The sequence below is a fragment of the Equus quagga genome, chromosome 4 (assembly GCF_021613505.1).
Source record: "Equus quagga isolate Etosha38 chromosome 4, UCLA_HA_Equagga_1.0, whole genome shotgun sequence".
Taxonomy (NCBI): Eukaryota; Metazoa; Chordata; class Mammalia; order Perissodactyla; family Equidae; genus Equus; species Equus quagga.
This window is the reverse complement of record NC_060270.1, coordinates 105,419,758-105,437,820: the sequence shown is the minus strand read 5'-3', so window position 1 is coordinate 105,437,820 and position 18,063 is coordinate 105,419,758. Positions and strand designations below refer to the sequence as shown.

The 18,063-nt window shown below is 37.3% G+C and overlaps 1 protein-coding gene across 1 annotated transcript in view; it reads left to right on the top strand.

Annotated features, from left to right (window-relative positions):
• Positions 1 to 18,063, top strand: part of SLC38A11 (solute carrier family 38 member 11) — a 51,045-nt gene that overhangs the window by 21,103 nt on the left and 11,879 nt on the right. The window contains exons 8-9 of the mRNA XM_046659411.1: positions 15,662 to 15,732; positions 16,414 to 16,575. Of these exons, the coding sequence (XP_046515367.1) occupies positions 15,662 to 15,732; positions 16,414 to 16,575 (233 nt within the window). The remainder of the gene's footprint in view (positions 1 to 15,661; positions 15,733 to 16,413; positions 16,576 to 18,063) is intronic.

The following is an 18,063-nucleotide window of genomic DNA, read 5'->3' as shown; positions in this document are numbered from 1 at the left end:
GAATTGATTTTATGGCCAAAGGGCTGTTTATTTCTGTTGTGAACAAAATGTGGCCTGTATCTTTCTAACCTTTCTCTAGTGGTGATATCATATTTTATCTGAGCCTTTGAAACTTCTCTAATAACAGGGATTATTTGCTTAACTCTTTCAACATTTAGATGTTAAAGAAGTGTGTTTTTTAATACTGTGCTGCCTTTTATTTCTGTTTGAATACTACTGCAAACAACTTCTGTTTGTCCAGATTTACAGTCAGGCTAATGAAATCCTGTGTTCAGTGGTTGGCTTAGGAGCTAGGCAGGCGGGCGTCTTTCTGAAAATATGACAGCCACGAATGCTTATAATCCATAAAACATGAGAAATTCAATACTCCATGTGTGTTTTCCTCATTCTTGGTTCAGATGAGTGATCAGAAAAGCTGCACTTTTTCATAGGGCTTTTAAAGTGGTGTTGGAAGCAGGTCTTTAAACCCACTATCAGAGCAGAGGAAGGTCTGTCATAGCTACTGGTGTTGACCTTGTTACTATGGAAACACCTTTTTAGTGATTGTATTATAAAAATAAAACACAAAATTCAATTTCCTTTTCTATACCTCATAAGGCTATAAATTCTGCTTTTTGATATGATTTCAAATATCTCACAGTCCAATGGCTTTCACTTCTTTTTGGAAATAATGTTCAGTTTTATTGTATTTTCTAACCTTTTGCTTTCTAAAGACTGAGGTGGCAAGGCAATTTAATTGCTTCCCAGAAAGTGTGCTAGTATCAAAATACAGTAACACAGGTCTCTCATTTCTTTTCCAAACTACAATCAGAAGCATTATCACTGTGAAAACCTTCATTCTGTGCCTTATCAGTATTCAATTCTTTACATTCAGGATGGAAATGATAGCATGCAGTCCAAATTGACGACTGTGTTCTCTTCATATAACATCTCTTTTATGGCATTTTTAATCAATAGTGTGGCGTTCAAAACATAATTCTGAAAAGTGTACCTTTACTTTCAACAGGTATTTATGCATATAAAACGTGCCTTCCCCAACGATCTCAACACCTATTAGTTTCTTTGCCCTTTATCCAGTCTAACCCTGAAATTCTACAATTTAATGCCATACAAAAAGAGAAACTAGAGGGAATTAAAGAAAGGATAAGGAAAAAATGGGCAAAGACAGAGGAATACTGCATATTTGAAAAAGGAAACGATTAGTTGTGTCATACAGTGGCCCCTGATTTTTTTGATGATGTATAAATTATTGCCCTTTTTGTTGCAAATGACAGCAACCATAGAACCCCAACTGGTTGAAGCAAAAGAGAATATATTGACTCACATAAGTTCAAGGGTATTTCTGTTATTAGATTTAGTTAGATTTAGGAGGTCAATCAATGAAATCAGACGTAGTTTCTCTTTTTTCATCTTGGCTTTGCTTCCTGTTTTGGCTCTAGTTTCTGAAAGGCTTACCCCTCATTGCGACAAGATGGAAACAACAGTCTTAGCCTATATCCACTCAAGTCCAAGTCCATAAAAAGAGAAAGAGCTTTTTCTTTTAGGTTACCTCTAACCTCACTTCCAGTATTCGTTCTGATTAACTCTAATGAGGACCCATGCCAATCCCAAACCCTGTTGTCATGGACTGTGTGGAGTTGCTTATATTTAGGTTACATCCCTCCCTTGATGCTAAGGTTAGGGTCAGCCCATCTAAAAGCATGTGAACTGAGAGTAGGTGAGAGGGTGGTCCCAAAGGAAATGAAGGCAATGATGCCTGAAGAAGAGAGATTAGCCATTGCATGGTGCAAACTACAGATGTCCAATTCAGGTGAAATGAGGTGACTGGTACCCTTCAGGAGCTTCAATCAAACGATATGGGTGGAAGCCAAGTTAGAGAGAATTAAGATGTAAGTGAAGGATAGGGAAGTGAATTTGGCAAATCTCCCCCTCTTTTTGTTTTTTAAGAGCATCACTGAATGAAAATAACATGACAAAACAGTGGGTTGAGGCAGTCAGAACCCTAAAAAGTACCTTTTTTACCATGGGAGATATTGAACATGTTATAGACCAAGCCAAAAGATGGAGCTCAAGTCCCCTAAGAGATCCTGAAAAGTTGGAATTGCTAATATAGAGTAATCCTTGGAGAGGAACTGGGATACTTCTCCCTCTTGAAACAATAAGATAAGACTATGGAGAGTGAAATAGGGACAGATTCTGAAGACCAGTGAAGGGAATTTGAGTGTTCATGCCTAATAGCCTCTATTTTTTCAGAGACGAGATTACTATCTGAGAGTGTGGTAGACAAGGGTATGTTCAGGACCTGAATCCTTTGCTTGGTTAAATTTGGAACTTTCACCATAGGAAGTGAGAAGGGATCTACACATAGAAATAAAACAATCATGCTATATGTCAGACTATCTTTATTGATCTTTTATGTGTTTTCTTGTATTTTATGTCTTTCCCACCATATTGTAAGCTCCACGAGAACAGGGATCACATTTGCTTTTTCACACTGTATACCCATTACTCAGCACAGTGCCTAACACAGAATTAGAATTCAACAAAGAACTGTTGAATGATCAGTTGAATAAGTGAGTGAATCCATGTGCCTTCTGGTTTTAGTTGATTCAGCTTAGAGATCAACTGACCCAAATTTTGAAGTAATAAGACAATAAAAATCATCTTGAGACAATAAAAATTTTACGTAAAAACATTTCTCGTCAGAGAAAATTTTCCTGAGGTTGCTTCCATGCTAGCAAAATTGCTAACTCATTTGCCAAAATAGCATTTGACTCCAAGTTCTGCAGCCCTATCAGAGTTAATGGTAAGTCTTAGCTGACCAGTTGCCTACATGAAGCAATAGAGAGAACCATCATTTGACTTGAGTCTACGTGAAAATAGGAAAAACAGCTGCAAGACAATATATTCTCAGAAAGGATTAGTCCAGTCGCTGTGTTAGTGGAGCTGGAGGAACAGCCTAGGCTGCCCAGGGTTAGGAACTCATTCCACTCATTATCCATTATGTTCGTAAATGGCTGCCTCAGTAAGCTTTGCCACTTGTCTGTTATCTCCAAGTAGAAGCCAAACTGGTCTCTGGTGTAGATTCACAACCTGAGAGCAAAATAGAGTAGCCTGTTCTTTCAGCCAACAGGCATTTATTAAATGTCTTGCTGGTGCCAGTAAATCTTCTAGATATGGGGGCTACAAAGACGAAGAAAGCACAGAACCTGACCTCAGATGTCTACACTTTGTAGATGGGGAAAATAGACATTTAAAAGACAATCTCCACATAATATTTAACAGAATTATGGGAAAGTGCCATGGAAACAGAGGAGAGGCCCTTTGCCCAACCTGGGCAGGCAAGAAGTATTTTAAGATAAGACAATATCTCATCTGCTGCTTGGAAAAATGTACTAACATTAATTGGGTCAAAAAGGAAGGGAGGAGAGGTCGGAAGCTTTGGTTAGCAGAAGTGTGTGAGGCCCAGAGGTGTGATGCATATAATGGTAGAAGCAGTTCAGGATTCTAACATTAGGAGGGCCTAGGACAGGAGGGTCACCACCGTTGGTTAGGGGAACTATCAAATAAAAATAAAGGTGCTTTCTCTGAGAATTTTCTCATAAACTCTATCTCACTTTTATGTTGCTCCTCAAATATATATTTTATCACAGTTCTAACAACAGTCATGTCTCCATATAATCCCTTTTGAAAAACTGCTGAAGATGCTGCCTACCTAATCCATTGACCCCCACTCTCCCATCACCACCACCTATACAGCTTCTGTGTTTAGGAAATAATTAGAGTTTTGTTTATTCTGAGCTGGAAGTTTGGCTAAAGGGTACAAAGGAATGATGGTAGAGAGGTTGGCAGAGACCACCATGAGAGGAAAGCTTCGTGTGTAGTGCTGAGAAACTTGGATTTGGTCTTTAGTTGATGGGGCACTGAAAGTTCTTCAGCAGAAGAGGAACCAGAGCAAGCCTCCATTTCAATTGGACTGCTCTCACAGCAGAGGTGAGGTGAGGCTAGATTGGGGGTATGAAGACCTGGAAGGAGGCTATCTATAGCAAGCATCCAGGCTAAAGACAACTGCAACAGTATGAAGGCAAGGCTGGTAGAATCAAGAGGAAAAAAAGACGAGAGTGATGCCAAGGTTTCCAGCTTGGTCAAGCAGGCTGGTGTATGGTCCAGAACTCACCACCAAAAGGAGGAAATGGAAGAGTGTGTTCAGTCAATAGCATTTACTAAACACTTACTGGGTCAGTCACTTTTCTGGTACTGGGGCTGTGAAGATATAGCACAATCCCTTTCTGCAGGTCTCTTAAAATTTACTGAGGGCAAGGTCGGGTGGATAAACACATAAAAGATAACCTTAATAGATTATTTAATAGAATTATGAGAAGGGTGCTACGGAAACACAGAGAAAGGACCCCACCTTCTTTTAAGTTGTTACCCAGGATAGGAGAGGAAGCAGATCTGGGAAAAACGTAAGTTTTTACTATTTTAATATCTTGATTTTGAGTAACTTCCTTGGCATGGGGAGAGAGGGTAAAGAAGGAGGAGAAGTCACCCAGAGTGTTGGAAATGCAAGTCTGGAGTTTAGGGAGGGTCTGGTATGGACAAGATTGCACAGGGACAGCATGTAACGTGATGAGAGGTGAAACCCAAGGAGAACACCAGTGGAAAATAATTATCTGGAGCTCATGTATGAAACTACATTTATTTTTAATATAAACACATTATATTTTAATTTAATTTTGTTTTGTGAAAAACACAGTAGAGAACCAAAGCAACACCCATGGTTCTAACAAGTTTTTGTTGTATTAAAAAGTGGAATCCTGCCCCCTCCCCTCCACTCCCTGCCCTTTCAATCCCAACCCGCAAAAACAGTTAACACCCATTTTTAAAGAGTTGACAGAGGAATTGGAGTTAATAGTGGGGAAAAATAAGTAGGTGACAGAATAAGGATCAAAGGAGTTTGTTGCGCAAATGGCAAAAAGGAAATATTTGTGCTGTTTATGGTGCCAAACCATGCAAGGTTTTTATATGATTCATATGAAAAATCAAAATTACATTTTGGCCCAAAAATATCAACACAAAGTTTTATGTAAATTTTAACTCAAAGTCAACTCTGTTTAAAATTTGTGTTTAAAGAAACAATTGCCAGTTTGATGTTTAGAGTGATTCCCAAGAAGAATTTTCCTGAACAGCTTTATCTGTTCACATAAGACACGATTGTCTGCAGAAGAGAATCGGAAGTGAGCTGGGAGTGAGGAAGTGGCAGAGAGCCGTCAGCTGAGGCTGAGCTGAGGAAGTGGGCAGATCTGCCTATGTCGTTAATAGCTTGTGGTGTGACAGGAAACGTGGAGCCTTTGTGTGCCAGCCAGAGCACTTCACTCTCAGACGTGTCTGGGTGAAGAGGTGAATATGTAAAGCTCTCCTAACAGAAACGCAGGCTCTGCCGAGATTGTATGATTTGGAAGGTACCCGTATTTAGCCAAAAGGAGTTTGGACAGGTGCCACAGAGAAGTGTGCTGTTTTTTCGTCCTCCTGATCAGAAGTCTGATGTTCTGGGGATCAGAAGCAATCGCCCTGAAGCTTGTTTTCATGTCTGTGAAGGATGGAGATGTGTTCAGTAGGACTGTTTCCTAGGGCTTATTAACTGCTCAGCTGTTGTGAAGCTAAGGCAGAGTGTATCTTTCAAAATAGGATGAAACGCCTGAATCCAAGAATCCAAACTGAGATGACTTTGCAAGATGAATTTAACGCCCCCAAACCTCCCCACTCCCACCCCTTACACACAAGGGTTTCTAGAAAGTATATAACCTAAGCATCTGTCTGAATTTTTCAGAGGAAAGGAAGCAATCATTCTTTTAAAAGTATTTGTCATCCCAAGACTGCAAACTGCTGTAAGCCAGTCTCTGTTTTTGTTAGCATTAAAATATATTAAAACACTTGAAGCATTCGTTGCTCCTTAAATGAGCTGAACCTTATAGTAAACATCCATTATGTGGCCATAATGGCAAAGCTTCAATCTGTTCAAAGCTTTGTAAGACATTTTAAACGATCCTGCTTCTTCCCAGTACTGCCTTCATTTGGATTTATTTTTGCTCAAAAGAATACATTCACATATTTTTCAAAATCAAGCATTACAAATAACTTTTAAGAAAATAGAGCAGCCTCCCACCAAATCCTTCCCTATTTCACTGTCTCTTTTGGCATTTACATCTTTCCTTCCAGGTAATTTGGAATTATAACTGCTATTTTTGGTATCTCACTGTTGCCTTATTGTGTGCTAGATGAGGATTTAGCTCTCTCAAATGTTCTTACCTCTACTATGTGGTAATACATGGAGATATAACACAACTTCCAAAATTAACTTGTTATATTTCTCTTCTTGTACATTTTTTTCTAGAATTAATGCTTGCTTTCGGTTTGTTTTTAACCATATTTAGCTGGATGTTCAGTTTAGGTTTTTTTTAAGACTTTTTTTTAGAGCAGTTTTAGGTTCTCAGCAAAGTTGAGAGGAAGGTACAGAGATTTCCTGTATACCCCCTAGCCACACACACACATAGCCTCCCCCATTATCAACATTCTCCACCAGGGTGGTAACACTAGTTACAGTGATGAACCTGGATTAGTACATCACAATCACCCAAAGTCCACAGTTTACATCAGAGATCACTCTTGGTGTTGTACATTTTGTGGGTTTAGACAGATGTGTGATGCCATATATCCATCATTATATTAGCATTCAGAGTATTCTCACTGCCCTAGAAATTCTCTGTGCTCTGCCTGTTCATCCCTCTCCCCCACCCCCAACCCCTGACAACCACTGATCTTTCTACTGTCTCCAAGTGTTGCCTTTTCCAGAATGAAATATAGTTGGAATCATACAAGATGAAGCCTTTCAGATTGGCTTCATGCACTTAATAATATACGTTTAAGTTTCCTCCATGTCTTTTCATGGCTTGATAGCTCATTTCTTTTTAGCACTGAATAACATTCCATCGTCAAGATATATCAGTTGTCTTCATCCATTTGCCTACTGAAGAACATCTCGGTTGCCTCCACATTTGGGCAATTGCGAATAAAGCTGCTGTAAACATCTATGTGTACGTTTTCAGATCTTTTGGGTAAATACCAAGGATTATGGTCACTGCATCGTATGCTAGGAGTATGTTTAGTTTTGCAAGAAACTGCCAAACTCTCTTCCAAAATGACTGTACCATTTGGCATTTCCACCAGCAATGAATGAAAGTTCCTGTTGCTCCACATCCTTGTCAGCATTTGGTGTTGTCAGTGTTCTGGATTTTGGCCATTTGAATAGCTGTGTAGTGGTATCTCATCGTTGTTTTAATTTGCATTTACCTGATAGCATATGATGTGGAGTGTCTTTTCATAAGCTTGCTCCTTTTAGTATATCTTCTTTGATGAGATGTCTGTTAGGTTTCAATGGGTCTTTGGCCCGTTTTTTTAATTGAGTTGTTTGTGTTGAATTTTAAGTGTTCTTTGTGTACTTTAGATAAAAGTCCTTCATGAATTGTGTCTTTTGCAAATATTTTCTCCTAGTTTAGCTTTTGATTTTGATCATTTTCTTTATTCTTTTTCCAAATGCTCAAACATATAAGGTAATTTATCAATTTTATTATTTTTCCTGGACAACTCCCTCCCAGAACATTCTGTATTCTTGTTCATTTCTAGATGGATTGATGTCTCAGTTTGCTGTCCCACTGTTATTCCAGGACTTCCTTTACCTCATTTTTGTGTTAGATACGTTGTATCCAGCATTGTGATCTTTATTTTTCTCTATTTTCTCTTTTTGCTGGAGCATCCTGAGTAGCTTTGTGGTGTTTCTGAGTCCTGCACACACAGGGGTTTAGCAAAATGAAATCAGCTCCTTCACATCATTAGCTTCTTCTGTGTGGTGGTAACTTCTCCATTCTCAGCAGTTACCATGTAGGCGTCTGCTTTCCTTTTCCCAAAATGTCATCTCCCCTGGTGTCTCTTCTCCCACTATCCCCTCCCTCATGGATTAATCTCCCTTTTAAATTCATTTAGTAGCGTTCTTGTGAGGTCTGAGGAGAGAAAGAAGAAAAGTTTATGTGTTCCATCCACCATATTTAATTGGATGTCCAAGTTTAACTTTCAATTATTAATTTGCCTGAGGATTGAAGTACAAATTCAAACATTCTATTTAAAATATATTTTCCTCAGAGAAATTATTTCATTGTTTGTGGGGTTTGCACTATGGCTTGAAGGAAAGCAGACCTCGTGTACTGGAGGAAGATGATTAGAAAATTCTCTCAAAATTTATCTGATTACTAGCTTATCTGGTCCCCTTGTTTACCTCTTAGTTTACAGCCAGTTTTACTTTCTACTTGATCAAGAATTTAGGAAAGAAAAGGAAGAACAAACACTATCTCTATTAGCACTTAATTGAAAGCTTTGGGAAGAGATATGGGTGAAAAACAATGACTAGAATAAGATTTTATCTTGTTTTGCTAGATATTTCTTTATTTAGCACCCACAATTGGGAATCGTATACTGCTGCCTGTTATTCATGCATTCAGTGAAAGTTACCATGTCTTCACTTTGGTAAAAATCATGACAGATTAATTTCCCATTGCTTCCAAAGACCGTTCAACACCTACACACACCTTAAGATTTTACAAGATGTGCAAGGCCATTTCACCTTATTAAAACAAAATTCAGGACCCCCAAATAATTCCTGAAAGTGAAAGTCTCAGTTTCCTGATCAAGTAGGGTAGTCTCTGTCTCTCTATAAGAAGGTAGTGCTAAGTGATCAAGAAATAAATGTCACTGCACTTATATTTTATCAATGTCAATGGTGAAATATAAATATATGCCTTCATAATATTTCCCTGTGGTGAAATGCAAAAGGAAGAAATTTTATCTTTTCCACACTGACAGAATAAAACTCTTTCTATAAGCAGAAAATTATATAACAAAAAAATAATAAGAATCACTCAATTTGTGTATGTGTGTGTGTGTAGACAGAAGCTTAAAAATGTAAAAGGTTAATTTTATACTTTATTTTCCTTCAAGTGATTAGTCTCAGATGTTATCCTGTGATTAAATAATCAGGCAATTTGCTACTCTATCCATTTTAGATGTCAAATATCTTAAGGTTTAATGAGTGTCCTCTTTTGCTCAAATGTTTAATTATCTTCCATTGGTGGTAGTCTCCACACCAGTGTAGCAAAATTTATTATATCGCCACAGAGCTACAGCTCAGTGGGGGAGACTGATGGCTGGCCTAAGATATAATCCCTGGAGGGAGGTGAGCAGCTCCAAATCCCCCGAGATCGTCTAAAATGGCTTTAAAATTCACCTGGAAGTTGCACCAATTTGGCAGACCCAGTTGTGCAGAAAATTGTATGGGATATGGTGTATGGGATAGAATATGGAATGTTTACTGTGAATATCCAAAACGTGAACGAAGCATTTCATCTTTTTCATTATCATCCAAATGGCTGCCCTTTCGGTTGCATGTATATTATTACGATTAATCATCCATTTATTTTAAATAAGATAGCTTGCCTTCCCCAAGGTCTCTTCATTCTCTACAAGAATATGAATACCATGATGAAGATTGCATTTCATGTATGTGCAGGTCCTTACATCCAAACTAAGACGTGTATCATTACTTTAATGATAAAATAAGGAACGAAAGAAAGCGTGGAAGGTGGTTTCCTTCAACATTGATTGTCCACTATATACCACACTCTTTCATTCATTATGCCATTTAACCTTTACGTCAGATATGTAAAATTCAATTATTAACATTGTCTGTGTTCTACAGCAGAGAAAACTGAGACCAGTGTCGTTGAGTAATGTGCCCAAAGTCACTCTGGGCACAGTATAGTATATCATAAAGTTCAGATTTAAATCAAGGTCTGTCTGGCCCCAAAACCTGTATTGTTTCCCAATGCCACTTGCTGTATTCCATATGGTTTTCCTTAGTCAAGAGGAAGTTTGTCCTTCACAATGGAAGTGAAGTTCATTATTGTTCTAGTTGTCTTTTTATCGATAATATTAACCGCGGTTTGATCTGTAGCCAGCAAATAATCACATGAAATGAAAGAAGCAGGTAGGAGCCAAAGGAGGGCGCTGAGCTGTCCCATTCGTTAGCGAGTAGCGTGGACACTTGCTGAAGAGACGCTGTCGACCACAGACGACTAATTTCAGAACTATTGGCTTCCTTTGCAAACTCTAGACACACATCAATAAATGAGGTTTGTTTCAGTTCCTCGGGGAAATTAATTTCGAAAGTGGCAACAGAAGAATCTCAAACAAAAAGAAATTGGAGAGTAGTTCTTATTTTGGGGTTTCTTCAGAAGAAAACTGACCTCACTTTATGCAAAAGAAATACTGCTAAAGAGTTGTATGTTAATTAATATGTTTGAATTTGAATAATCATTTGAAAGCTATTCCCTGTTTACAAGTAACTTATTATAAATTACGCTTTAAAATTAAAAAAGGAAAAAGCTCATCCTATATTAATCATTTTGTAATAACAAATTAAGTTTTTAGTTGATTGACATTTTGCAATATTTCAATATCACCATTATGTACTATGTTTTTCCAGTCTTTATTCATAATGACAATTTTGATTTATTTCTCCAAGTTTGTTGTTTTTTGCTTTTATTTCAAATTCTCTAATAGCCATGATTTGTTATAAGTTAATAAAGTATTCTTGTTACTTATTGTTATACTCAACTCCTCCATTCTTCTCCTTGCCTCTCAGAAAGTTCAAGTGGTAGATAATAGCTGAAACTTATGACATAAACTACACCACAAGAAAAATTAAACCTTTTTAAGTAATTTCTTTAACTCTTTTAGACCATTAGAAGATAATTACATTTTCTGAAACAAAAATTACCTACACGACTTCATGTAGATCTGTGTTATCCAATACAGTAGCAACTAGCCACGTGAGACTATTCATATTAGATAAAATTAAATAAAATTAAAAATTAATTCCCCAGTTGCACTAGCCATAATTTTAAATGCTCAATAGTCTTGTGCATCTTAGTGCTAACCATATTGGCCAGCATGGAGATAGAACATTTCCACCTGCACAGAAAGCACTATTGTATAGGGCTGTTCTACATTATGATATAGAATATAAACCAAAATATTTCTTTCTTTTGTCTTTTTCTCTGCAGCATCCCTAGTGATTATCACAGTGACTGCCACATCACTAGTGCTCAGCAAATATTTGTTGAAAATTGAATGAATTGAATAAGTGACTGGAAAGCAGGAGGAATGTAGTTTCAGTTATAGAATATTTATGGAAAATCACGGTTAAAAATTAAGTTCAGATCCAAAAAGATTTTATGTAGAAAATATTGTATAATTATATAAAGTTCAGGGAGCAGTAAATTCGGCTAGGTCTTTTTGAAATAATTTTCTATATTTCGTTCCACTCTTTATCAACAATAGGCTATCATATTTAAAAGTCGATTTATTTCTCTTTCCCAGAGGTAACTATTATTCTTAAGTTGGATTCATTTCTCTTTCTTAGAGGAAATTATTATCTTTAAGTTGGTTTGAATCATTCCTGTTCTTTCTTTTATACTTATGCTGTGCATTTATATATTGACAGAATATGTAGTATTGATTAGTATGTTTGTAAAATATACATAAATAATTACTATGGTAGAAAAATGTACATTCCCTTCTATAACTCACTATTTTCCTCTATATACTGTATTCTATACGTTTCTATTTTGATACACTTCGCACTGAATGACTCTTTTTAATTGCTCTATAGCACACAATCTTATGATGGTGCCATATTTTAGTTATGGATTTATTTATCAATTCTATTGCTGGACATTGAGCTTCTTTCCAAAGTTTGGCTAATATGAACAATGCAGCAGTAAACATCCTTATCCAGATCCCCGTGTGCACATGTGCCCTACAGACCTAGAAATGTAATTGTTTGCTTACAAGCTTTGAGCACCTTCCACTTTACTAGATGCTCCCCAATTCTTCTCCAGAGTGTTTGACAGTTTACAGTTCCCTCCATAATAATTGCAAGTTGTTCTTTCCCAGCAATTTATCAACTTTTCAATTATTGAATTAGATGTAAAATGCTCTTTTTTGTGGATTTCACTTGAGTTTCTCTAATTATTAAGGAAGCAAGCAACTTGTAGCATATTTATTGGCCATTTTTTATTTCCTTTTCTATCAATTAACTGTTGTCTACTGCTCACTGGAATATCATTTTCTAATTGATTTGCAGGAGCTTGTACTATACACTGAATAGTCACCCTTTCTTTGTTATATGCATAACAAATCTCATCTCTCGGTTTTTAGCTTTTCTTTATTTTTTAAGTTTGTATATGAATTACTTTATCTAATAGACATTTTATCTTATCTGCCACTAGTTACATCAGATTTATCAATCTTTACCTTTATGATTTTAGCTTTTATGGGTTTTTTTAAAAAGTCTTTCTTCCCTCAATATCATATTTTATGTATTTATTTATTTATTTATTTATTTATTTGAGAGGAAGACTGGCCCTGAGCTAACGTCTGTGCCCATCCTCCTCTATTTAATACGTGGGACGCCTGCCATGGCATGGCTTGATAGGCAGTGCATAGTTCTGCACCCGGGATCCAAACCAGTGAATCCTGGGCCGCCAAAGTGCAGCGCACGAACTTAACCGCTATGCCACCGTGCTGGCCCCCGATATTTTATCTTTTGAATTTAAATATTAATTTGGAGAGAATTGACATCTGTATGATATTGAGTCTTCTCATTCATCTATATGGTTATGGTTTATCTCTCCATTTATTTGTGACTTTCAATAAAATTATATAATGCCATTAAGATTATGCGTATCTTTAAAAGTACTTAGTGTTTTTGTTGTCACTGTCATTTAAAAAACTTTTTAATTGGTTGTTATTTGTGTCCATCAACTCTATTGATTTTTGTGTATGGAGCTTGTATCCAGTAACATTTCTGAATACTCTTGTTAATTCCAATAGCTTGTCAGTAGATGCCCCTGAATTTTCTGTGTACGTATGTTGTGTACAAATATTTTATCACTTTCCAATGATTACATGTCTTATTGCTTCTTATTTTCTTGTATCAGCTAGGAATTCCAGTAATACATTCTGAAAGCAGTGAGAGTGAACATCCTTATCTGGTTTCTGCCTATAATTGTAATATTCTAACTTTTCACTTCTAAATATGTCATTTGCTATTGGTTTTGGTAGATATTCTTTATCAGGTTAAGGAAGTTCTATTTTATTAATAGCTTACTTAGTGTGCTTATCAAATTGAATACTTTTCTATATATTTTGAAATAGTCATAAGCTATTGTTCTCCATTAATCTGTTAATGTGATGAATTACTTTAATAGATTTTTCTATTATTGAACTTCCTTGCATTCATTGTAAAAACTCTTCTTGATTTTTTCTGATACACTGCTTGATTGCATTCGATAATATTTCAGTTTCTATTTGAGCATCTATAGTCTAAAGTCAGAGCGGTCTATAACTCCATTTTCTCATCCACATTGGGTATCATGGTTTCAGCAACCTTATATAATAGACCGAGGAACTTGCTCTTTCTTTTCTGTGGAATTGGTTGTTTCTGGAGCTCAATCCCAGGCTATTGTATAAAAGATTGGAAAACCATATACACTGTCTCTTTCCTTCTCCTTATCTAGATTTGGAAATACACTTTTTCCTTTCTGTAGCATGTTTTTTGGTACTTTCCATCTTATAAAATCAGCATCATTAAGATGAACACAGAAAATCCAAAATTATCTCTAGGTACATTTCACACTCCATCTCATCTAGGAATATATTCAAGGAACCATATGAATCAGGAAAAATTTCAGAAATTTAAATAGAATAAATAAGATGAAAATCAAATTCCTCCTACGTTTTCATTACTAATATAAGAGTTAAAAAGTAGGACACCACCATCATCTGTACTGGAGGGAAAGATGAGTATTATTGACATGCAAATACCCTAACAGGGAAAGTAGATCATTTCAAACATATTAGAAAGTGAAAGATCTTTAAGCTTCTACGGTTGTCAGTGCTGCCTTTTCTAAATGATTTTTTGTTTAAGGATCGTGGACAAAGTTGGCATTTTTCCATGTTGACGTTGGGACTTGACAGGTATGCTGCAGCTGGTGGTGTTCGCTGCAATGAGAGGAGTGGAGGCAGCAGGTGGCAGCAGCTCCCACTCAAAAAGCTGTGGGACTTGGAGCAAGCCGTTCCCGCCGGAGGCCTCCCTCATAGGCCAGCTAGTACCCTCTTTGTCTGTATAACTGCTCGTTTCAAATACGGAAAGAAATGATACAACACATAAATCCCACTAACTTTCACAAAACAAATGGTATTTTTTTGTGTCTGCTTTACATCGAGAATGAATAACAGACACAAAATAGATGGCTTTACACTTAGTGCCTTTGTGCTTTCTAGACTCTTCTCTCCCATCCCCTTCATCTATCTTCATGCATTCTTTTGGGTCTCACTCAGGCCTTTCCTTTTCAGGGAAGCTGGCCATACTTTCAGATTTTTTGCTACCTTTTATTAAATGATAGTGGATAATAACAATATTAATATATAAGCTAATACTAATGACCATTTATTGAACACTTACTATATGCTAGGCTCTCTTCTAGAAGTTTTACATATTTTATCTCATTTAATTCACACAATAACTCAATGAATTAGGTACTATTATTATTATCCCCGTTTTATAGATATCAAAAGTGAAGCACAGAAAGGTTAAGTAACCTGCTTAAGATCACACAGCTAACAAGTGGACAGGGCCAGTAGACTAACACAGGCTGTCTGACCTTGGAGCCCTTGCTCTTCACCATTGCTCAAGGATCCGTTAATCAGGGAGACCAATCCCTGGCAATAAACAGGTTGGCAAGTGTTTTAATTCCACTAAGAAATAGATTTCTTCAAGCTATTTCAAGTGTGTATATTTCCAAAACCTCTTTGAGAAGTATATCCACAGCTGGGAATTTGAGGCCACTGATGGAAGAGATACTGGGATGGACAGACCAAGGAGAGAAATCTCAACTTCTTCACTTACTATGTGTGGAAGCTTGACAAGTTCTGTCACCACCCAGAGCTTAACCTTTCTAATGTATTAAATAGTGATAATAGTACTTAAGTGTTACTGTGAAGCTTGAGATAACATAGGATAGTTGCCAGAGCATAGTTAAGTGCATCCTCAATTAATATTAGTCCATGTCCATATTCCTCAATAAACTGTGGTGCCAACTAAGCATTTCCTTTGGGTGTGATGAGCCTGGAAGAATGAGTTAGAGGGGAATAAGGGCAGCGTTGATTAACTGAGGAAGAACGTAGCATTATTAATTTTTGTATCTCCCTCAATGAGTATCTCAAATGAAGAGTGCATAAAAATGTTTGTTGTTAAATTGATGAGTAAAGAAAGTCACAAAATTAAGTAGTCAGTGGAAATGCATTTTAGAAGACTAGGGTTAACAGGTAACGTTAATATTCCTGGGAAATTTATTTACAATCAATGGGGGCCTCTTATTAATTTCTCTCTTAAAGATATTCAGGTTATATTGTGTCATTTCTTGTTCTCTGATATGCTTATGCTTGCATTTCTTTAATCATTGATCAAATTAACTAATTTCTCTTCTAGACCAAAAACAGAAGATGCCTGGGTATTCGCAAAGCCCAATGCCATCCAGGCCGTCGGTGTTATGTCGTTTGGTGAGTGTATATAGTTTCAAAGGCCCTTTCTCAATATGGAGGCTTCTGAGCAATGAAAAAGCACTGTTTCATGTTTGTGTCTGGAGAGCAGATGTCCTAAGTTTTAGACTTCCTATTAGCGGCACATGATGTAGTTTATGCCAACATAAAATGAGGCTCAAACTTCTCTCACTCATCACTAAAATTTGCTTCAATTTGGACAAGTCTCTTTCTCATGCATAAAACTCATTTAAGTCATTTTTTTGTTCATCTTGAAAATCTAGCAAGTTTTATGTCCTTCTTCAAACCTTGCACACAAAGTATTACAAATTGGCCAGACATCGGAAACTACTCTGCCACATCCCAGATTGGAAAGGAAGCCACAGACTGAAAATATGGTGTTGTTGAGATTTCCCTTAAGATTGGAAAGGCCACTAGGAAATGGAAAATGGGAGAGAAAGTTGGATAGACCTGGTCTGTATCAAGAGTGACATGAAGAGACCACAAAAGCCTAACGTGAATGAAATTTCTCATTCCTGGAGCTGTTAGAAAGATTATTTTCTGACATAGCTAGTAAATTAGTATATTTGAACTTCGGTTCATTAGCATTCCAAAGTAGCATATATCTCTGAATTTTCAGAAGTAAAAAGAGAACCGTGGTGCTTACTTTAATAATGCTTTTTTTTTTTTTTTGTATTGCAGCGTTTATTTGCCACCATAACTGTTTCTTAGTTTATGGTTCTTTGGAAGAACCCACAGTAGCTAAGTGGTCCCGCATCATCCATGTGTCCACCTTGATTTCTGTATTCATCAGTATTCTCTTTGCTACGTGTGGATACTTGACATTTACTGGCTTCACCCAAGGTAAAATGAGAGATTCGGTCTTAACATATTTTGGATTTCACGTGGAGTGGTGCTATCACTTCTCATTTTGGGTACAGTTATACCCAATGTTCTGCTTCAAAGGGTCACTATGTCTTCTACCCACTCTCTCCTCTACCTTCCTGCCTCTCTGCTGTTTCTGTTTCCTAATTTTCTCCTTTTTAAACTGCTAAATGTCTTTCTGCACTCTATTCGCTCTCCTTTCGTGCTTTCACTTCAAAGCACGTGAGTTCTGGCTTCCTCCTCTACTACACCACTGCAACCTCACTTTCAAAGACACCAATATCTTCCTGCTCTTGAAAGCTAATAATCTTCTTGGTTCTGATTCTCATGGACCTCTCTGAATCACTGAAGAGTTCTAAATATTCTTTCTTTCCTCTCGTAGAGAGAAGAGCACTACCACACCATTATCCACTCTGTGAATATTTTTTTCTCGCTGTCATTCACCTTTGCTTTCTCCTGCCTCCTCTCCCCCTTCTCTTCCGCCTACCCGCCCCCTCCCCCCCATTAACTGGCTTGGACAAGTTACCTTTTTTTCTCTGAACAAATTCTCTGGAGATTTTCATTGTTTTAACTCTAGTCCAGACATTTCTTTTCCTTTCCAGCCTCTTGCCTGCAGGACATTTTTACTTAGTTGTCCCATTCTTACCTTAAACACAAAAATCATCTTTCCCACAAAAGCAGAGCCCCTCCCACCCCTCCCCCCACTGCCCACACCCAGGTTACCTCCCTTTTCTTCTGTTCACCCAGGCGCAACTGAGTGGTCACCTCTTCTGCTTCCTTTGACCCTGACATTCCCACATCTATGTAGTAGGCTATTCAGGGTATCCTGACAGCCTGCTGAATGCTGTGATTCATGCATTTCACAGCTTTTGCAGGTCTATTATCTCACTCGACCTTCAAACAACCCTATGAAGGCAAGTGGAATAACTAGTTTTACCCCCTGCTTAAAACACAAAGAGGTGAACTAACTTGCCCAAGCTGCTGGTGACAAAGTAGAAAACAAGTCTCCTGACTTCCAGTCCAATTTTCTTTCCCTTTTACCTTGCTGTCTACCCCATTTTGGTCAAATATGACCCATTAAAAGCTATCTCTCAGCCTCCAGCTCCTCTTACCTTAGATTTCTGATGACGCTGAAAACTGGGTGGATGGTGGATGGTACATTGTGTGCTAGTGCATTGTTTCAAGTAGAGGTTACTGGTGACTGACTTATAGGCAAAGATTTCTCAAGAAATAAAGAAAGATGGCTTCAAAAAAGAGTGATTAACGTAATTCCTGTGCAGTCAAAAATAGAATACACATGTGTGCCATTAGAGTACAGTAATGGAGTACCTTGAAAGTCTTGGTAAGAATTGTGTTTCAAAACATTTCTGCCACGTGTCACTATTGCCAAGACAAATGACCTGGAGGCTCTGGTCTGTACAAAACCTTGGTTTTTAAATGCCTTCTCTGTAAAAAAGACATAAACCC